The sequence below is a fragment of the Mytilus californianus genome, unplaced genomic scaffold (genome assembly GCF_021869535.1).
Source record: "Mytilus californianus isolate M0D057914Y unplaced genomic scaffold, xbMytCali1.0.p SCAF_2, whole genome shotgun sequence".
In the NCBI taxonomy this organism is placed as follows: Eukaryota; Metazoa; Mollusca; class Bivalvia; order Mytilida; family Mytilidae; genus Mytilus; species Mytilus californianus.
Window position 1 is genome coordinate 37889242 of NW_026262668.1, and position 19411 is coordinate 37908652.

The 19411-nt window shown below is 32.2% G+C and overlaps 1 protein-coding gene across 1 annotated transcript in view; it reads left to right on the plus strand.

Moving 5' to 3' along the window:
* LOC127728954 (uncharacterized) overlaps nt 1-8830 on the plus strand; it is a 64698-nt gene extending 55868 nt beyond the window's left edge. The window contains exons 14-16 of the mRNA XM_052236533.1: nt 52-304; nt 2038-2163; nt 8645-8830. Coding sequence (XP_052092493.1) covers nt 52-304; nt 2038-2163; nt 8645-8771 — 506 coding nt within the window. The 3' untranslated portion in view covers nt 8772-8830. The remainder of the gene's footprint in view (nt 1-51; nt 305-2037; nt 2164-8644) is intronic.
* The last annotated feature ends 10581 nt before the right edge of the window (nt 8831-19411 follow it).

A 19411-nucleotide genomic window follows, 5' to 3' on the forward strand; every position in this document is an offset into this window, starting at 1 on the left:
CTGTTTTCTAATTTAGTTTTTCATTGTATCTTCTATCTGAATTTCATTTAGGTATGATGGGACTCGTATGGTCAGAGACATCCCGAACTAAAGATCAACTTCATGACAGATATTTTCCAAGGATGCTTGCAGTTGCAGAACGTGCATGGCATAAAGCAAAATGGGAAAACATTTCGAAGAAAAAGGATAGAATGATGGAACTAAATAAAGATTGGACAAATTTTGCTAATCGTCTTGGTTACAGAGAATTAGAGCACCTAGATAATATCGGGATTAAATACAGATTACCACTACCTGGTGCAAAGTTTGTAAATTTTGTTGTTGTTTTCAAATAATTTGCAATAAGGATAGATTCTATGTACTCTTAATTACATGTTATAGTGTTCTTTTAAATTGTAAATTCTTTGTAAATTATTAATTTTTACTGTTTAGTCCATTTTTTGTAATATCCTTTTGGCGTGGCTCGGTACTTATACATCCCGACATTGTGTTATTGTGCTATGGTCATTTTTTATATTCTTGTCTTTCATTTTTGCTTATGTGCTTAGTCTATAGGCCATTTTGTTTTTCTCTGTTGGCATATTTGTTATTTTTAATAGGGTTTAAGATTATAAAAAAAATGTTGATTGCTGTACCCCTATTTTTGACATTTGTACCTTTTATGTCTTTTTGTTTTGTTCACACATTGTTGTCAATATAATGGAATTTTATGCGACTGTCATACAAGTGAGAGGTTTAGCTAGCTATAAAACCAAGTTTGATCCACAATTTTCTACATAAGGAAATGCCTGTACCAATTCAGGAATATGTCAGTTGTTTTCCATTCGTTTGATCTGTTTGAGCTTTTGATTTTGCCAATTAATATGGGACTTTCCGTTTTGAATTTTCTTTGAAGTTCGGTATTTTTTGTTAATTTACTTTTTACTGGAATCAAATAAACCTTAATCAGAACCAAATAAATTTCAGCATGTTTAGCTCTTTTGCATTTGCAAATAATAGTCTCACAACATGATTATAAATCAAGTACATAAGGGACCGGATTATCATAATCTCGGGTGTTTGTGGTTTGATACAAAACGGCTAACTTATTCATAATTGAATTGTTAAAATTGTTTTATGCTATTTAATTAGTGAGAATCAATATTTTTTAGCATGCAATCGAAATTATAGAAATTTCAAACACACTTTAAAAAGCAATACATACTTTATTCAAATAATGTGTGATATCATTATACTACATAACAATAACAACAAAATAAAATACGAATCAAGGCGAACGTGAATCAGGACGAATGTACCCGGATTCCTTTATGTCTATATTGTCGTTCATGTACAAATCATTTTTAGACAGCAAAGTGAAATATAAATGTCAACAATTCACCAATTGAGTTTCGAGTAAACCGAATTCTTGTTTTGCTATTAAAAATTAAATTGAAAAAGAAAAGAGCAAATGAAGATCAGGAAGTATATGCTATATATAGAGACTATAAAAATATGATACGTTACTCGAAAACAGCACACATATCGGTATTCCCTCGCATCTGATTCTAGTTGAACCTTTTCTTTGTGCTTCTAACTATCAAAATATGATAGGTTACTCGAAAACACGAATATCAATATTCCCTCGCATCGGATTTTGGTTGTACACTTTCTGTGGGCTTGTTATGCAAAAATATTTCCAAATATATCCAAAAGAAATAATGAAATAAGTTACAACTCCAGCGGAGATGAAGATGACCCAACTTTTGTTTAAAATATTTTTGGACACAAATTCAAACCGACTCCATAGCATATGACGGAGCTGAATTTCCGTATAATATGAATCGAATGTTTTGTAAATACAGATGCGTCAAATTTTGTAGAGTTCGGTAAGTAGATTCATTTTATACTAATTTTCCCAGGTGTTCCACACTTAACTATATTTTCAAATAAAATATATGTCCCTCCCGCCCGCGGTAATCCACAAAAACTATTTTGTTATGTAGCGTTATATTTAATTTACACGTACCAAATTATATGCAACATGTTTATTTCTAGGATGTCTGAAGATACATTGAAAACCAATACAGCTTTCCCAGGGCTTGTTGTAGAGCACAGTCAAGATAACAGGACATGGAAAATAGGAAAGCTTGATGGGTTTTCAAAGACGTTTTTAAGAACCAAGTATGCATTTCACTTTCTATTGTATTATTTTTGGGAAGTTTGCAATATGATTCGGCAAATCTTTCCAAAAGCATCGGCCTTAACCGGAAGATAGACGGGTTAGATACTTAAGAAATGTAGTCTACTCCTAAAAATAGAGTACTAATGTTTAAATACTAATTTTTGGAAGATCCTTTTAAATTTGAGTTACACCTTTTTAATGAGCTTATAGCTTTAATCAAAATGGACTTAATGTTTACCGACAACTCAAATGAATTCAATTCCATTTTGAAAAAATATATCACAAACATTACTTCGCGGATGTGTCGTGCGCGGAAGGGAATATCAAAACAAAACTACACGAGACAGCAGTTCCCACGTTTTATCCATAGAAAATGTAGAAGGCCTAATATTCATTTCAAGGTGAGTTTTTTTTTTTACATTATTGCATGAAATTAAAGTATTACCGTTTGTTTATGATCTTGTAATCTTTTAAATTTTTAGGTTTGTACATGCTTTTAGGATAGACTTTTATAGATTATGCATGCTTTGAACTTTCAGTCATTTTGTATGTTTATGTTACCCCCGTGCTTTCCTCTACGGGATTCCCCAGACATGGGCATTGAAACTAAAACTTCCATGTGTGTGCATTACGCATGCAATAATCCGACTAGATAAAATTGACATGCTAACTGATTCTTTCTAGTTAAATTTGAGAATAATGATAAGAAATATTATCGTTGTGCTGTGTCATAGTGTGTGCATATTCATTATTTAGGCACAATTAAGGCACATGAGAATACAGTTTGTCCCGTTATCGTAAATGTGTTTTAAATGTACAGTACATTATTTACGGTTTGTCATTTAAATTTCTCATTTGTCAATAATCAAATCTATTTAAAAACAACCAATGAAAACACGTTAATCTCGTACATGCAGTAAACATTACTGCAAAATACCCGAGATTAGATTATGAATGAAAAATCTTAGAATTAAATTTAAAGACCGCCTAGATCTTCCCAATTCTGTTCTCCACTTGGTCACTGGAATGTCGGCAGCCACTTTCCGTCTGTGAATAGCCCGACTAAAATGTATTCCCAGGTAACAACCCGTGGCCTCAAATTCCCAAGTAACAAGCCACCTGTCGAATACAAGTTTGTAACACATATATACTCGAATGAAAATGTCGAACTACGGAAATCTGTCAGAATTCCATTCTAATTTGTATGCCCCCGCCGGATGCATTAAGTTTTACCCATGACCGTCCGTCTTTCTGTCCGTCCTTCCGTCCGTCCCATTTTCGTTTCCGCACTCTAACAGTGAGTCGCTTATCGTTCTAGAGTTATGCCCCTTTATAACTTGGATAATTACAATTTTTTAGTTTCCGCACTCAAACTTATAATAAGTTTGCCTCATCCAAATTTTATGAAACTCATACACAATGCCAAGAACCACAAAACACAGACACATTTTAAATTTTGGCAGTTTGTTATTTACCTTTCTAGAGTTATGCCCCTTTTTAACTCGGAAAATTGCAAAGCTTGAGCATTGTCCTCAGACAAAATTCTACTTTTATTTAGTTGTATTACAAATATTTTTTTTATATCATTTGAGTCTGGTACCAACAAATAAAAATACTAGGCCCAGATGCACACAAAAACGTAGACAAAAGAAAAAGAATCATGCCCCCCCCCCCCCAAAAAAAAAACAAACAAAAAGAAGAAAAAAGTGCCCTTTTTTACAATCCACCCTCCCTTCCTCTCATAATCAATTTTTTGCTCCCCTAGTTTATTTTTTTAGTTTGCATGGTGAACAGATGAATGTGTATGCAATGTACCCTTAAGACGGTCTGGTGTCATCATTATTGTCAGAGGCTTCAACATTCATCTACAGATGTAATTCGAAAAACAAGGAGTTTCCAGAAATTCGCGATTAAGAATATGTCTATCATCATGGCATTCAGTTCTATAAGTGCATTGAATATCAATATCAACATACATGCAATTCAATAGGCAGTGTTTTTTTCCAAGTTATATTAATTGAGCTATTATATATCAGCTCAGCAGCTAAAAGAAATTGTTTTACATTCACTGTTGATTTTTCCTTCGGAGATCAATTGTCATCAAGTTTTCACTTGCTGATCGGTTTGTTGTTGCTTGTTGTTTAATATACAATGTTGAATAAATGAAATGACACATACTAAGCTACATTTCAATCAATTTGTTTGTTGTTTATATAATACTTACGAAAGGAGGAAACAAAACAAAACAAATTCCGTTAGTTCTATAAATTAATCATTGCACACATTAAATATGCAATATAGCTTAAAAATGAAATTTACAGAGTTTGTGAAACCACTAGACTGTGAATGAACTTGAGGCTTAGAATAGTTAACTGAGAACACATGACTAAGAAATATTTTTACAGAGAATTCACAAAAATGTATATTATTTGCTAACAAACTAAGAACTTGGGAGTCTCATAATTTGATGATCTTAGAATCACCATGCTAGCTGTAAACATTACGTGTTTGACAAAATTACTTAAAATAAATGACTCGGAAACAGTTTTATTGAAAATTCACAAATTTTTTTTGCTTCATGCTTTATAATTACCCCTCCCCCCCAAAAAAAAAGTTTTGGAGAGGGGGAGGTCTTATATAGGAATCACCATGTCCATCTGTCCATCCGTCCCGCTTCATATCCGGTGTATTACTTTTGTACCGTAAAACTTAGGTTAACCATACCTTCTAAGGCTGTGGGTAATATACAAAGTCAGGTCGCTCTGAACTTGACTTTGACCCCTTTGATAGTAAAACCATGTCCAATTCTTATTTTGCTCATTACTTTTGCACCGTAAAACATAAAAAAAGTCAGTTAACCTTATCAAATTAGATAGAACAGTTGATTGGATACTAGCAGAAGTCCATTTCTAGGACTTTTGATACATGTACAAGTGACAGTTTGACATCATGCCTTCATAAAATGATGAATGATCATGCAGCGGCTTGTCGACGTTCTCTAAATATGTTTATTGTGATATATTGTAATAGAGGTCTAAGACTTTCTTCGAAAAACAAAATTTCAAATGATTTCGTAAAAATATTATAAAGAATCAGTTCGCTGTGTATGTAAATGAAGCCGTGCGATATTGGACTACGTATTTTCACGTCAGACAAATTTCTTCCTGCATGTACTTATTCGATTTAATATTTTCAAAAGGGAGTGGAATGCCTATCGATAAATAAAGGGGACAGTAAAAGATGCCTTTGGGTAGTGCAAATTGTACGTAGGGATTTTGTGTTGTTGATTAATGATTTATACACTATGTTCCTTCTTTTCCAGTCGATAATTATTTGAGGAATAAGATACATGTAAATTGACGTTTGTTCGTTTTGTTTTATATCGAATAATTCATGTGCTATGGGAGCAGTTTGGGTCATATATATTATTGATCAATTTAGCCAGTTAAACATGCATATTTTCTTTCGATTCAAAAGAAGAACGGACATGGGTCTGTATTTTGATCAGGTTGTTTTACTGAAAAATAGAGAAATTCGTTCAAATCGAAATGTTCTTCAGAAAGAAAAAGTAAGATATCGCTTGCTCGTAAAGTTTTTGTCGTCCATAGAACAAAATTTTTTAAATTAATCAAATTTCAAGATTTGAACAATTTCATAACTCTGGGCATAACATAATTTTTTCCTTGACTGTGTTTTTTCCAGCGCAAGCTACTTTGTACTTGCGGTTATTTTTTCTAATCGTTGTTTTATTTTCAACAATAGAGAATTTAAGATTGAAACAGTTATTTTTTTTTTCATTTATAATGATTTTTAAAGAAACTTTGATGACATTTTAAACGAAAATTGTGTAATTCATTAACTAGTCTTTTCTTTTATTTGTATTGATGGTCTACAGCCCCATTTACATATATCCTAAATATCTTGATCATATATAGAGAAAGATAATTGCATCCGAGATCGCATTATGTAATTTTATCATCTTTTACTATCCCCTTTATTTATCGATGGGAATTCCACTCCCTTTTGAAAATACTAAATCGATTATGTACAGACAGGAAGAAGTTTGTCTGACGTGAAAATACGTAGTCCAATATCGCACGGCCTCATTTACATACACAGTGAACTGATGTTTATGCCCAATTTATGGGCATTATGTTTTTCGGTCTGTGCGTCCGTTCGTTCGTCCGTCCGTTCGTCCGTCCCGCTTCAGGTTAAAGTTTTTGGTTAAAGTTTTTGGTCAAGGTAGTTTTTGATGAAGTTGAAGTTCAATCAACTTGAAACTTAGGAAACATGTTCCCTATGATATGATCTTTCTAACTTAAATGCCAAATTAGAGTTTTGACCCCAATTTCACGGTCCACTGAACATAGAAAATGATAGTGCGAGTGGGGCATCTGTGTACTATGGACACATTCTTGTTTATAATATTTTTACGAAATCATTTGAAATTTTGTTTTTCGAAGAAAGATATATATTACAATATATCACAATAAGCATATTTAGAGTGCGTCGACATGCCGCTGCATGATAATTCATCATTTTATGAAGGCATGTCAAATTGTCACTTGTATCAGAAGTCCTAGAAATGGACTTCGCTAGTATCTAATTAACTGTTCTATCGCACATAGATTGACGTACGGTGATGCTTGAAACAATGTAATTTATAAAATGTCATAGTTTTAGGACACTGTTGTTATCTGTATATGTATACTTTTACAAATTGTGACTTGGATGAAGTGTTGTCTCATTGGCACTCATATCACATCTTCTTATATCTATGTATCAACATCAACATCAACATCAAAGAGTAAATAAATGTACTTTATTGTCGGAGCGGTGGACTACTGATTCAAAATAATGTTGATTTCGACAACGAGATTTGTAACCGCGGAGAAAAGGTTGAGTGTAAGGTTTTCTATTGTTTAACTCGTAAAATAAAAAAACGGACATATTCCATCTCAACCTGAGAAAGAGTGACTCGTTTCCTTCTAGCAATGTTTATCTTTTGTTAGATGTTGTACTTACAATGGTATTTATAAACGCAGAGTAAAATTTTTAATGTTTGGTATAAATATGTTAAATCATTTATCTTCAAAACAACATTTCAGAAGATAATTGGAAATATCAGAGAATAATAATATAAATTTTAAAAAAAGAAGAAAACCCAACAATCTTTGAATTAAATTGAAAATATAACTGATTAAAAGTCAAATTGACCTCTAAAATTCTTTACACAAAAACAAGTACATCACTGAAACATCTCAAAATGTTCGAAACAAGCCCGTTTTTAAACGCGTACTGGACAACCGTTAGTGAACCATTTTTAAGGTTATGATTCAAGGCTTCATTACACGTTCAATGCAAATGAACTGAATTAATATTTTTGCTTTGTTTAGAAAATACAGTTACTTGTGTGTGAAATAGTTTTAATGGAAGCTCTGTGAAGGTCGTTAATAGGACGCGAATTCATTCGGGCTTGACAAATTGTCACTGGTGTCCAATCAGCTTTTCTGTTGTACAGAGTTTGACGTGCGGTGATGCTTAAATTGTCATAGTTTAAGACATTGTATTAGAACATCAAAATACTATTTACTATGCTATTGTGACTGTGTCATCCTGATTCCAAACTAAATTAATTTAGAAAAAGTGCTTTGCAACCGTTGAGAAAAAGTTGAGTGTAATAATGACTTGTGGTAAAGTATTCTCTTAGTAACGGGAATAATTCCAGATTCAATCATACCACATCTCCTTATTTCTTAGTTGTCTAAGGTATTAGAGAAAACAGACAACCAGCTTTTACAGTCATAACATGTATTATTATGTATTAGTGAATGATTATCGAATGAACGATATAATGAACATAGTATTGAAATCATAACAGCGTGGTTTTTTTATGTGATATAATTGAGTACTGTTTTTTTCTTAAATATGTGATTCTTTGATATCTTTAATCTCTGATTGTCTCTGATAAATGAGGCCTATTTAAAGCTTACATTTTTAAGGATATATTTATTGTAAAGGGTCTTTTGAAAGCTGAGATATTAATTTTGCAGTTGCTTATAAAAAAATAACTGTACTGTTGTCGTTGGGTTGCTGCCTCAATGACGTAAATCCTTCATTTCTTATTGTTCGTATAATTGTACGTAGAAAAATAGAAAGTGGAAGATACCAAAGGAATATTCAAACCATAATGACAATGCCATGGCAACAGACGAAAAACGACGAAAAGACACGGGTGACAGTCTACAAAACACAACATTAAACTAAAGACTGAGCAACACGATCCCCACCAACAACCAGATGTGATCTCAGGTGCTCCGGAAGGGAAAGCATTACATGCTCTACATAAAAAAGTAAATCTATTAACAACGAAATAAGCTTCAATTATAATAAGTATCCATTAGAAAGAGTATATTTTCCTTTTTATTCTATAGTTAAAAAATGTATACTTATTTGATCTAAATGTTTTTTTTTTGTTAGATCTGCTGATGGATCAAGAACAAGCAGAATCATTTCAGTCTCAAAAACCACATCTTCAGCTATTTCAGAAGAATATTCAATAACAGTTTTTGTTGCAAGTGTTATTTTATTGTTTTTGCTGTTGTAAATCTAGTATAAAATTTGTTATTCAGTATGATCAGTATTAAAAAAAATCCTTTTACCGAGTTTCAACGTTTTCATGTCTCTTTGTAGCTAATACAAGATGCCAATCACCAATCAAAATCTTAAGTTGAACTAAACTTTGGCATTTTTACAAATATACTTAAATTTTACATAAATTTCGAGCGTCCGACTTCAACTTCAACATTTTAAAGACATGGATGTATAAATAGAAATGGTAGGAGTTGTATGATCAAAAGGGACCTAAAAATAGCGAAATTCGTCTAAGGTCACTTTTTCGTGATGAAATTGGATCCTTAGTTTCTTCATTTATAAACGGAGAATTTTAGATAAAAATTATGATAAATATCATATCTTTACCGAAGCGCAGACTTCTGAGCTCATGATTCCTTCGGGTACTGATAGTCCACCAGCAGTAATATCGGTCCAGTAATAGATAAAAAAAATAATAACAGTTCATAAATTTTGTGCGACCAAAGCGCTTTTCTGAAAAATTATTATTTAAAAATCTTGTAACGGTCAGTTAACTTCTAAACTTCCCCTGTGGAAATGACACTTTTGTTGGCACTATTATGGCTGACAACTACTGCCGCTCTCAATTTATACAACCCCTAAAAAAATAGACGACTGAACGAAAACGTCAAAATTAAAATTCTGAAAGCCTCTTCAAAAGAATAAACAAGTGAAACTGTGAGCTACTGCTCACTGATGATACCCCCGCCAAAATATTTCGGTAAACAGGAAGTTGTTGAGTGATGAATCTGAAAACGCATCACACGGTATAGCTGACTTATATAAACCCTGAAACCAAATTTCAGAAATCCATGTAATGTAGTTCCTGAGAAAAATGCGACGAAAAATTATCATGGGAATAACGGACGGACTGACGGATGGACTGACGGATGGATGAACAGACAGAGGTAAAACAGTATATCCCCACTTTTTTAAAGCGGGGGTATAATCATACAAACGATTCATTGAATACAACTTATAATTTTCTTCAAGAATAATGGATGAAGACGTCAACCGACATCAGACAAAACCAATTTTCACTTTATATTGATAAACTGACTGTTGTATATGCAAATGTGTTTTATGTATTTTGTATTTTGTTAGTCCCAAGTTGTTTTCATGCTTTTATTACAAACAAGATTATTATTATTATTATTATTATTATTATTATAATTATTATTATTATTATTATTATTATTATTATTATTATAATTATTATTATAAAATACCTTACAATGAAATAAAATCTAAAAACAGTTGTTGGGAAAAAATTGAAACCGGATTTAACTGGAATTGTATCTATGACCATTTGAAAATGATGTCACAACTACTTGCATTAAAATATAAAATAAACTGTTGAACTGTAATAAAAAAAAAGTCAGTCTGCTAAAATAGTTCTGTGATGGTGGTTATCTATCAAAAGTATAAAATGAATAACAAACTCAACCTAGCAAACCAAGTAACTATCATGAATTTAAATTGAAAATAGTTTATATACAATATATGTACACTGTTGGAACAGTATAAAATTTATTTGTATGAGCTTTAGAAACAGGACGAAAAATAATTTCCTAGTCACACTTTTGCTCTAGGTGGCCTGGAAATGTGTTTATTTTTGGTACGCTCTTTGGACTCGTAACTAAGGAAACATTTTTCCTTAGATACAAGACGTAAGGACATAATTAAGAAGAAAATTTATGTCTGTAACATATTCTCTATGACACAGCAAATCATTTAAGAACATTTTAACCTGAATTTATGTTTTGACACATTCAAGGTTTATACAGTATGAAGCTCAATGCTTATTGACATGGCCTCTTAAAATTTACAAACAAAACAGGAAAAAATATCATAAGTCTCTGTCTTGTCGGTGGTTCCTCTGACGATCATGGTTCCATAATACTGCAAGGTTATGGTAAAACGAACTTACAGAAAGTTAACATATTGAAAAATATATAATGTATTATATATAATATATTTACAAGTACATGTGCACAGTTTAACCAAACAATGTCATTGTAATTTCCACCCTCAAAATCATCTGTACGCACAGATTTGATTTTGAAGTCATTCCTAGAGAGACGATATTACAACTATTTGTTTACATCCGTTGACGACCATGCGCCTAACAATCTATTTTTTAAATCTTTAGGCGCCTAACATTCTAACCACTACACCAGATCCAATCCTCAATGGAGGAAGTTTCACGGAGGTAGTGTTACCTTTGTTTGTCACGAAAGCTTTCTAACTTGTCCGTTACATACACAGTGCTTGATGCGATCAGGGGCTTTAATTACTATGACTTCAATCCGCTGCAGGCATATGGCATTCGGGACTATGTGAAAATTGCATCGCTCTTTTGGCCTCTATGAATAACTGTGGCTCAATAAAACACAAGTCTGGTAGCAATAATTCAGTGAATTATTTTGTGCAAGTTTGATTCAGCTTCAAACTAGATAAACATATGCAGAGTAGGTTTTTACGGTTATAAGTATATTAAAATTTATTCGAGCAGCAGTCTGGAGGCCGATCATTGTCTGAAATTCTGGAAGTGGATATTTCAGAACAATTCATGACAAATCAGGAGCATACTTATTTGTATCCTGCAATCAGCCAACTATTGTACAAATAACAGGTACACAAATTATATTTTGCTTAATTTGTACTTGTAAAAATAGTATATCCTGTTGCTCCACTTCAATATTGAGCAAACTGTAATACGAATATTTCTTTTTGTGTGACAGTTCATTTTGGGGTCCTCTTCGCGGTCCGCGTTTAAATTATGTCGATTTCTTTGAGAAATCAGAAACAACTATTCGTATTTAAACCATTAAACCTTAAAGTGCCGGGTGTAAATTGCAAACTAATGAAAAAAATATATGTACATTGCCGGAAATATAAAATGTATTTGTACTTGCTACGAAACAGGAGTAAAGTTAACGTTGCCAATCATATAAAACATTTTTATTAGTGAAGATGTTTTTTGTAATATGTTGCTATGGCAACGGGAAAATGTAAAGGAATTTGAATTGGAAATATTATAGAATAAGACCTTAGGATGGATGAGTTATGGCCTTTAAACTACTTTCGTCTTCAAGCCATTGTTCCACTACTAAATTGTCTATTCTTCTTACCAGAACACTTGGTACAATCAAAAATCTGATAATAAATTGTTCAAATAAGGCCTTCGAAAATAGTGGAATTAATTACTTTTGGAGTGTCAAGAACTCGTTGGAAGTACTTGATAAATTACATGCATATATTGGTGATTTTGAATCTGTTCAAAGTTTTGATTTTTTCTACCCTATATACCACATTGCCTCACATTCTCATTAAGAAAAAATTCACACACCTAATTAAATGGGCATCTAAAAAGTCAGAATGTGAATATATATGTTCAAACTCTTTTAGGTCATTTTTTAGTAGCAATAAACAAAAAAACTATGTCAATTGGACATGCTTTGATACTATATATGCCCTTGAATTTTTACTAGATAACATTTTTGTTCGCTTTGGAGATTCCGTATATCGTCAGGTTATCGGAATTCCAATGGGGACTAACTGTGCACCACTTATTGCGGACCTTTTTTTGTATTGCTATGAGTTACAATTTATGACAAAAATCAGCAAAGACCCATCGAAACAACATCTGATACACAAATTTAATAATACTTTTAGGTATTTGGATGATATTTTGGCTCTCAATAATGACGACTTCAGTATGTATACTAAAGAAATTTATCCTGTTGAACTTACTTTAAATAAAGCTAATACTAACAATGACCACTGCCCTTTCTTCGATCTTGATATCTATATCATTAATGGAAAGCTTAATACTAAAATATATGATAAAAGAGATGATTTTTCATTTCCTATCGTTAATTATCCATTTTTAGATGGTGACGTTCCCTTGTCACCATCTTACGGTGTTTATATATCTCAACTTGTACGATTCGCTCGTGTATGTAACAATGTTTTAGATTTTAACGAGAGAAATTTATGTATTACTGAAAAATTATTACACCAGGGTTTTCGATATCACAAACTAGTCAAAACATTTACTAAATTTTATCATCGGTATAAGGACATCATTCGTAAATATAGCTCAACATGCAGACTTCTTATACGTTCAGGTATTTCACATCCAATTTTTTTATGGAAATATTCTTTATAACGCACAAAAATGTCAGTATTCACCTCTGAAGCTAACAAAACCTTTAAATAGACTTATTAAGAAGGGATATAGTTACGATACTGTTGTCAGGTCATTAAAGATTGCATATTTTGGCGTTAATATTGATTCACTTATAGGGTCTTTGCATCGGCACTAAACACATTTGTTTAAAAACCAGTTGTTGGCATGACACGGGTTATGTTCTTCTCATATATGTTATGATGGTATGATACTAAACCCCTAACGGGAAGGATTGTGCCTGATATTCATATGATGAAGACATAATCTTTCAATCAGTTTAATTGAAGTCTGGAGCTGGCATGTCAGTTAACTGCTAGTAGTCTGTTGTTATTTATGTATTATTGTCATTTTGTTTATTTTCTTTGGTTACATCTTCTGACATCAGACTCGGACTTCTCTTGAACTGAATTTTAATGTGCGTATTGTTATGCGTTTACTTTTCTACATTGGCTAGAGGTATAGGGGGAGGGTTGAGATCTCATAAACATGTTTAACCCCGCCGCATTTTTGCGCCTGTCCCAAGTCAGGAGCCTCTAGCCTTTGTTAGTCTTGTATTATTTTTTAAATTTTAGTTTCTTATGAGTTTAGTATGGCGTTCATTATCACTGAACTAGTATATATATTTGTTTAGGGGCCAGCTGAAGGACGCCACCGGGTGCGGGAATTTCTCGCTGCATTGAAGACCTGTTGGTGACCTTCTGCTGTTGTCTGTTCTATGGTCGGGTTGTTGTCTCTTTGACACATTCCCCATTTCCATTCTCAATTTTATTAGTAATGCATAGCTTCGTTGAAAGTATTTTTCTAAAGATTAATGCCGATATATGGTATAAAGTTACGGTTGCCTATAATTGCTTACATCCGCTTCATTTGAACTTTGATAGATAGTTGTCTCATTGGCAATCTTACCATATCTCTTTATTTTTATATAAGTTGTAAACGATAGAAGTTGCAATACTTCAAGACGAAGATTTTCCATTGTTTTAAGACAATACATAGAAAATATTGTTGTGTACGGATAAACAAAATCCAGACAAAGGAAAAAACAGGTATCGGGTCCGTTCGCTCCCATAACACGTTCGCCCCCTATTTTTATTCAAATACAGGTTGATTTATCAGATTTTTTTAAGATGTATATGTCAAAATATTTATATTTTCATGAATACAAATTCCTGAATTTTTTTAATGAGATATTGTTTTTTTGTGATAAGTTGATTAAGTATTAAATGTTAATTATTTATTATAACTATTAATTGTGATTTACAAAGCTCATTTGGTATAAACTGATAGCTGTAATACAACACCAAATAAGCATAATTACATCTATATGTTGGTACCTTCAATATTCTTTACACATGGAAAAAAAGTAAAATCACAAAAATCCTGAACTCCGAGGAAAATTCAAAAATGAGAGTCCCTAATCAAACGGCAAAATCAAAAGCTCAAACACATCAAACGAATAGATAACAACTGTCATATTCCTGACAGGGTACAGGCATTTTCTAATGTAGAAAATGGTGGATTGAAACCAATGCTCTGTAGCAACTTATAGCTGAAATGCAACACCACGAACACGTACTAAAGATGTTCTTTGTGGCCCGGTTTTTATGTTTTTCGTTGGTGTCGTGGCAATGTCATTGTGACGAGTTTGATAGCAGTTTGTATCTTCCGACTTTCGTATACAAGTATTAGATGAGTTAGGTTGGTTCCCTCCGTAAAATGTTCAGTATGTCTTCGGAATATACAAATATTGTCAAAAATGTCAAATAATGGCCGGGAACCAGACTATAGATGAATGTACTTTGCCTTTGATCATCTTGACAATATTCATTATTCATTTCAAAATAATTCACAAAACACTAAAGCAAACCTGTTTACGTTGTTAGAATGTCACTTTATTTTAAAACAATGAAACATAATCATTATCTTTATTATTTTATCAATACACTAACTAAAACATGATTACAAAATTATTCAACACAATACACTTTAAAAGGGTGCGAACGGACCCATGGTGCGAACGTGTGGGATGCGAACGTGAAATGGGCGAACGTGAATGGGAGCGAACGTGATTTTGGGCAAACGGACCCGGATTCGAAAAAACATGGCCGCCTCCTATGCTGAAGCAGCTAGTGGTGACAACAACAAACAAAATGAATATAAAATAGGTCAAGTAAAACCAATCTTTCTCCTTAAAGAAGACGTTTTTGGGGAAAACTTTGTATATTCTAGGGGAATTCGCTCCTTTCTGATAGACGCAGAAGTTTACAAAGCAATTAATGACCAAGTACTGGCAAGAGCGTTGATTGGTTTGCAGAGAGTTCGTGGTATCTGGCGAATATATTTTGACAAAGAATTTGCTAGAAAAGACATACTGTCCCCTGAGGGTAACTATCAGCAGAAAATCCATAACTCTATGTTCTAGAAACCATAAAATCATACTCAAAGAACAACAAGATACAATGATAGTTCGGGTGAAAAATGTGCCTTTATCTGCAGATGATGACGAGATAATAAGAACACTTGAAACCTCATTTAGCAAGTGTGAAGTTATTATTGCGAACCAAATGATACTTTTCCACAGATTCACCTGCAAGTTACCTGTCGATTTAAACTTTTGTAAGTTCTTTTGTCGCATCTAAAAAATACAATAGCTATTGTTCTCTGTGTAGTTTATTTGATGGGACCTTTAAATTTCTCTCAAGAGAAATCTATTACTTTTTTTAAGGACTCAAAAAAAAACTGCATGTGGTGTTGTATTTATTCAATATCAATAATTCATTTTTAATAGTTTCAATATAAACACTGATTCAAAAATTAAAAGTTGATTTCTGAAGAAATTTTTTATATTATCCCTATGAAAATATGCTTTTTTTTGTGTGTTTGACAAATAAAAACTTGAAATTTATAGTGTTTAAATTAAGGTCTTGATAAATGTATTCTATAACTGAACAACAACAAAAACATGCCAATTCATTGGAACAATACTAAAAATTTTGTCAGAAATAAACTTTATGATTAAATCAGTGTTTATATTGAACAGATTGAAAATATATTATTGATATTGATTAAATACAATATTGCATGCAGTTTATGCGAGTTTATACAACTATTTCCCCCAAAAAAGAAGATAATTTTTTGGTCAGGTAAATTAATCAATGAGTGATAGATTTCTCCTAGAAGAAATTTAAAGGTCCCAGTGACAAAAACTACACAGATAACAATAGCTATTGTATTTATTCAATAGGACAAGAGAATAGACAAAAGTTTAAATATCCTGGTCAAGAGCAGACGACTCTGTGGAAGACTTTCATTTGGTTTGCAATAACTGTTACAGAGAAAGACTAAGAATCGACAATCTGCTAACTAACTGCAGAACAGGTTATCGCATCATGATATGCAAACCTTTTGATCCACCTCTACAAAAGTCGCTACAGATTGGAAAATATTGGGAAAATATACAGCACTATGGTCAGGCCTTCCCAAACAGACCAAATACAAAGTGTGGTAAATGCTTTACTGAAGGACATACAGCAAATTACTTTCCTAACGGCTGGAAATGTAAAAATTGTGGCAAATATGGTCATAAACAATATGAGTGTGCAGAAAACAAAAAATCAGATGATGAATTTGAAGGTGATGATAACTTTGTTACAAACATATATCGTGTAGAAAATCAAGATATCAGTGAAAATCACGACTGGAATGAAGAACAATCTGACGAAATGAACAGGTACATTGAGGAAAGCGAAGTCCACTCCTATAATTCAACACAACCGCTCATGAATAACGAGGAAAGGAACAAGTCGGACAAGGATGTAGAACAATCTCAGTAGATCCTCGGTAACTATGAGGGTACGTTTTCTAGAAAAGACAGTAAAACAAACGGCAAAGTGTGAAACAAAAAAATGTAACAAGCGCAGAAAATGAACCATATATGACAACGAATAGGAGTGCTCATAGTAATATAAACAACACTCCTAAACAGGCAAGAGGTACAACTCGGAATGTCGAAAAGTCTCCTGTGACTCCTATCGACAAGAGATACAGCAGCAAAAACGCCCCAAAAGAAACGTTTATTTACCATTTGAATGATGCAATACACAACTAAGATTTAAATACTTTTATTATAAACTATAAAAAAATGTATTAAAAAAACAAATAATTCACAAAATTGAATATACATGTTTATACACCTTTCCTAAGTCAGGAACCTGTTGTTCAGTGGTTGTCGTTTGTTGGTGTGGTTCATAAGTGTTTCTCGTTTCTCGTTTCTTATATAGATTAGACCATTGGTCTCTGTTTGAATTATTTTACACTAATCATTTTGGGGCCCTTTATAGCATGCTGTTCGGTGTGAGCCAAGGCTCCGTGTTGAAGGCCGTACTTTGACCTATAATTGTTTACTTTTTACACATTGTGACTTGGATGGAGAGTTGTCTCATTGGCACTCATACCACATCTTCTTATTTATATTAGCACTGGTCTTATTTATTTTTTACTGTATATATAAGCTTAATATGTTCAAGTGATATAACAATCAATTGTTGTTCACATGTATAGAAAAATATCAATCGAAATGAGAGTCAAATACACACAACTATTGTCATGATTGTCGATGTAGATCGAAATAAATCTTTTCTTTGTGAGGTTTCAACCCTGAAAAAAAACCATAAAAATTAATGTATTTTAAAAGCATCCACATAATAAAATAGTAAATTTATCATAATCAGAAAGCTTAAATGAAATAATAAGTCGCAATGTAAAGCAAAATGCGATTATTTTAATGATAATGTCAAAATCGTGTCAGTAATACATATACATGAATTTAAAACTTGTTATGGCTCAATCGGTTGTTGTAAAACTTTTTCTAACTTTATATAGGTCTATTTATGTGAACAAGTTTCTTGGTAACCTGAAGCAAAAAAAAAAGAAATGCTTATATTGTTACATATTCACTTTGTTTTTTTTTTTGTATGGATATGTATTAATGTAAAGAAATACCAAAATGCAGTATGCGATGTCATCAAATCTACACACTATGTATATGATACAGAAAAAATGTATTGTTTCAACACGTGATTTTGTTTATATTCATGGTCACGTGGTTAAAAATATGTAGGTCATTCCATCTTATAGATAGAGATATTGTTGAACATTTAATAACAATGTCTACTTAATCTTTTTTAAAAATATGAAGAAACAACTGTTTTCAAAAAAGGGGACAAACATCATCCTGGGAACAATAGACCAATCTCATTAACATGTATTTCCTGCAAATTACTAGAGCACATTCTTGCAAGCAACATCATGAAACACCTTGAATCAAACAACATACTTTATGACTTGCAACACGGTTTCAGGGCAAATAGATCTTGCGAATCCCAGATAATTTCCCCATCTGTCATCAAATAACGATAAAAACATACAAACCGACCCAATCATCATGGATTTCGCAAATGCCTTTGATAAAGTTACAACCGACTACTATATAAACTTAAATTTTATGGCGTATCACAATAAGCTACAAATTGGATAAAATCTTTTCTATCTTTTCTATCAAATCGTACACAAACAGTTATACTAGAAAACCATTCCTGTGACAAAATACCAGTTACATCAGGTGATCCTCAATACTATTTTTTAATATACATTAATGACTAACCTGGCTATATAAAATAGTATATCATAGTCAAATCAGGCTCTTTTCTAACGACAGTATCATTTACCAACAGATAAAATTAACATCATTCCATAGTGTACCATTGATATCTCATCTAATTGATATGTACTGAAATATAAACTAATCTTGAGTCTTGAAATTTTAGGTTACATGCACATTTCAATTTTTAAAACATTTCCTGTAGTTCTAAGCATGAAAAGTTAAGATTGGGAAATATGCTTCAATTTAATTACCTTGTTAAGTATATTACTTTGTAAAGCTTATTTATCACAGTGTACATGAGTATCTGGTTAATTTAATTTCTAAAACTATACAAAACAATATCAAAACCTAAGCATTTAGGCATTTTACAAGATTTGCATAAGAAAATTCATGAAAATTTTATTGTACATTAAATCTATACGTGAAGATTAACCTCTATAAGTATGGCATAACATATGTAAAGATATCGGGTTTTGTACACAATGATATTGTAAAATATCAGCAGTGAGTCAGCTTTTTGGCAAGGGAATGCAGTCAATGAGCTAAAAAGCAAAACAAACACACATTTTGTATTGATTTGTATAATGGAATGATGGTGTTGTTGACTGTCTGTAGACACTATTGTTTCTGTGTGATTTATTCAGTTATTTTTTCCCAAAATATATGAAACTTTTATTATAACAGGTGTAATACCACCATTGATTTTCCCCTATTAGTCTTTGTTAAATTTGCACTTTTCAAAAAAATGTGCAGAATT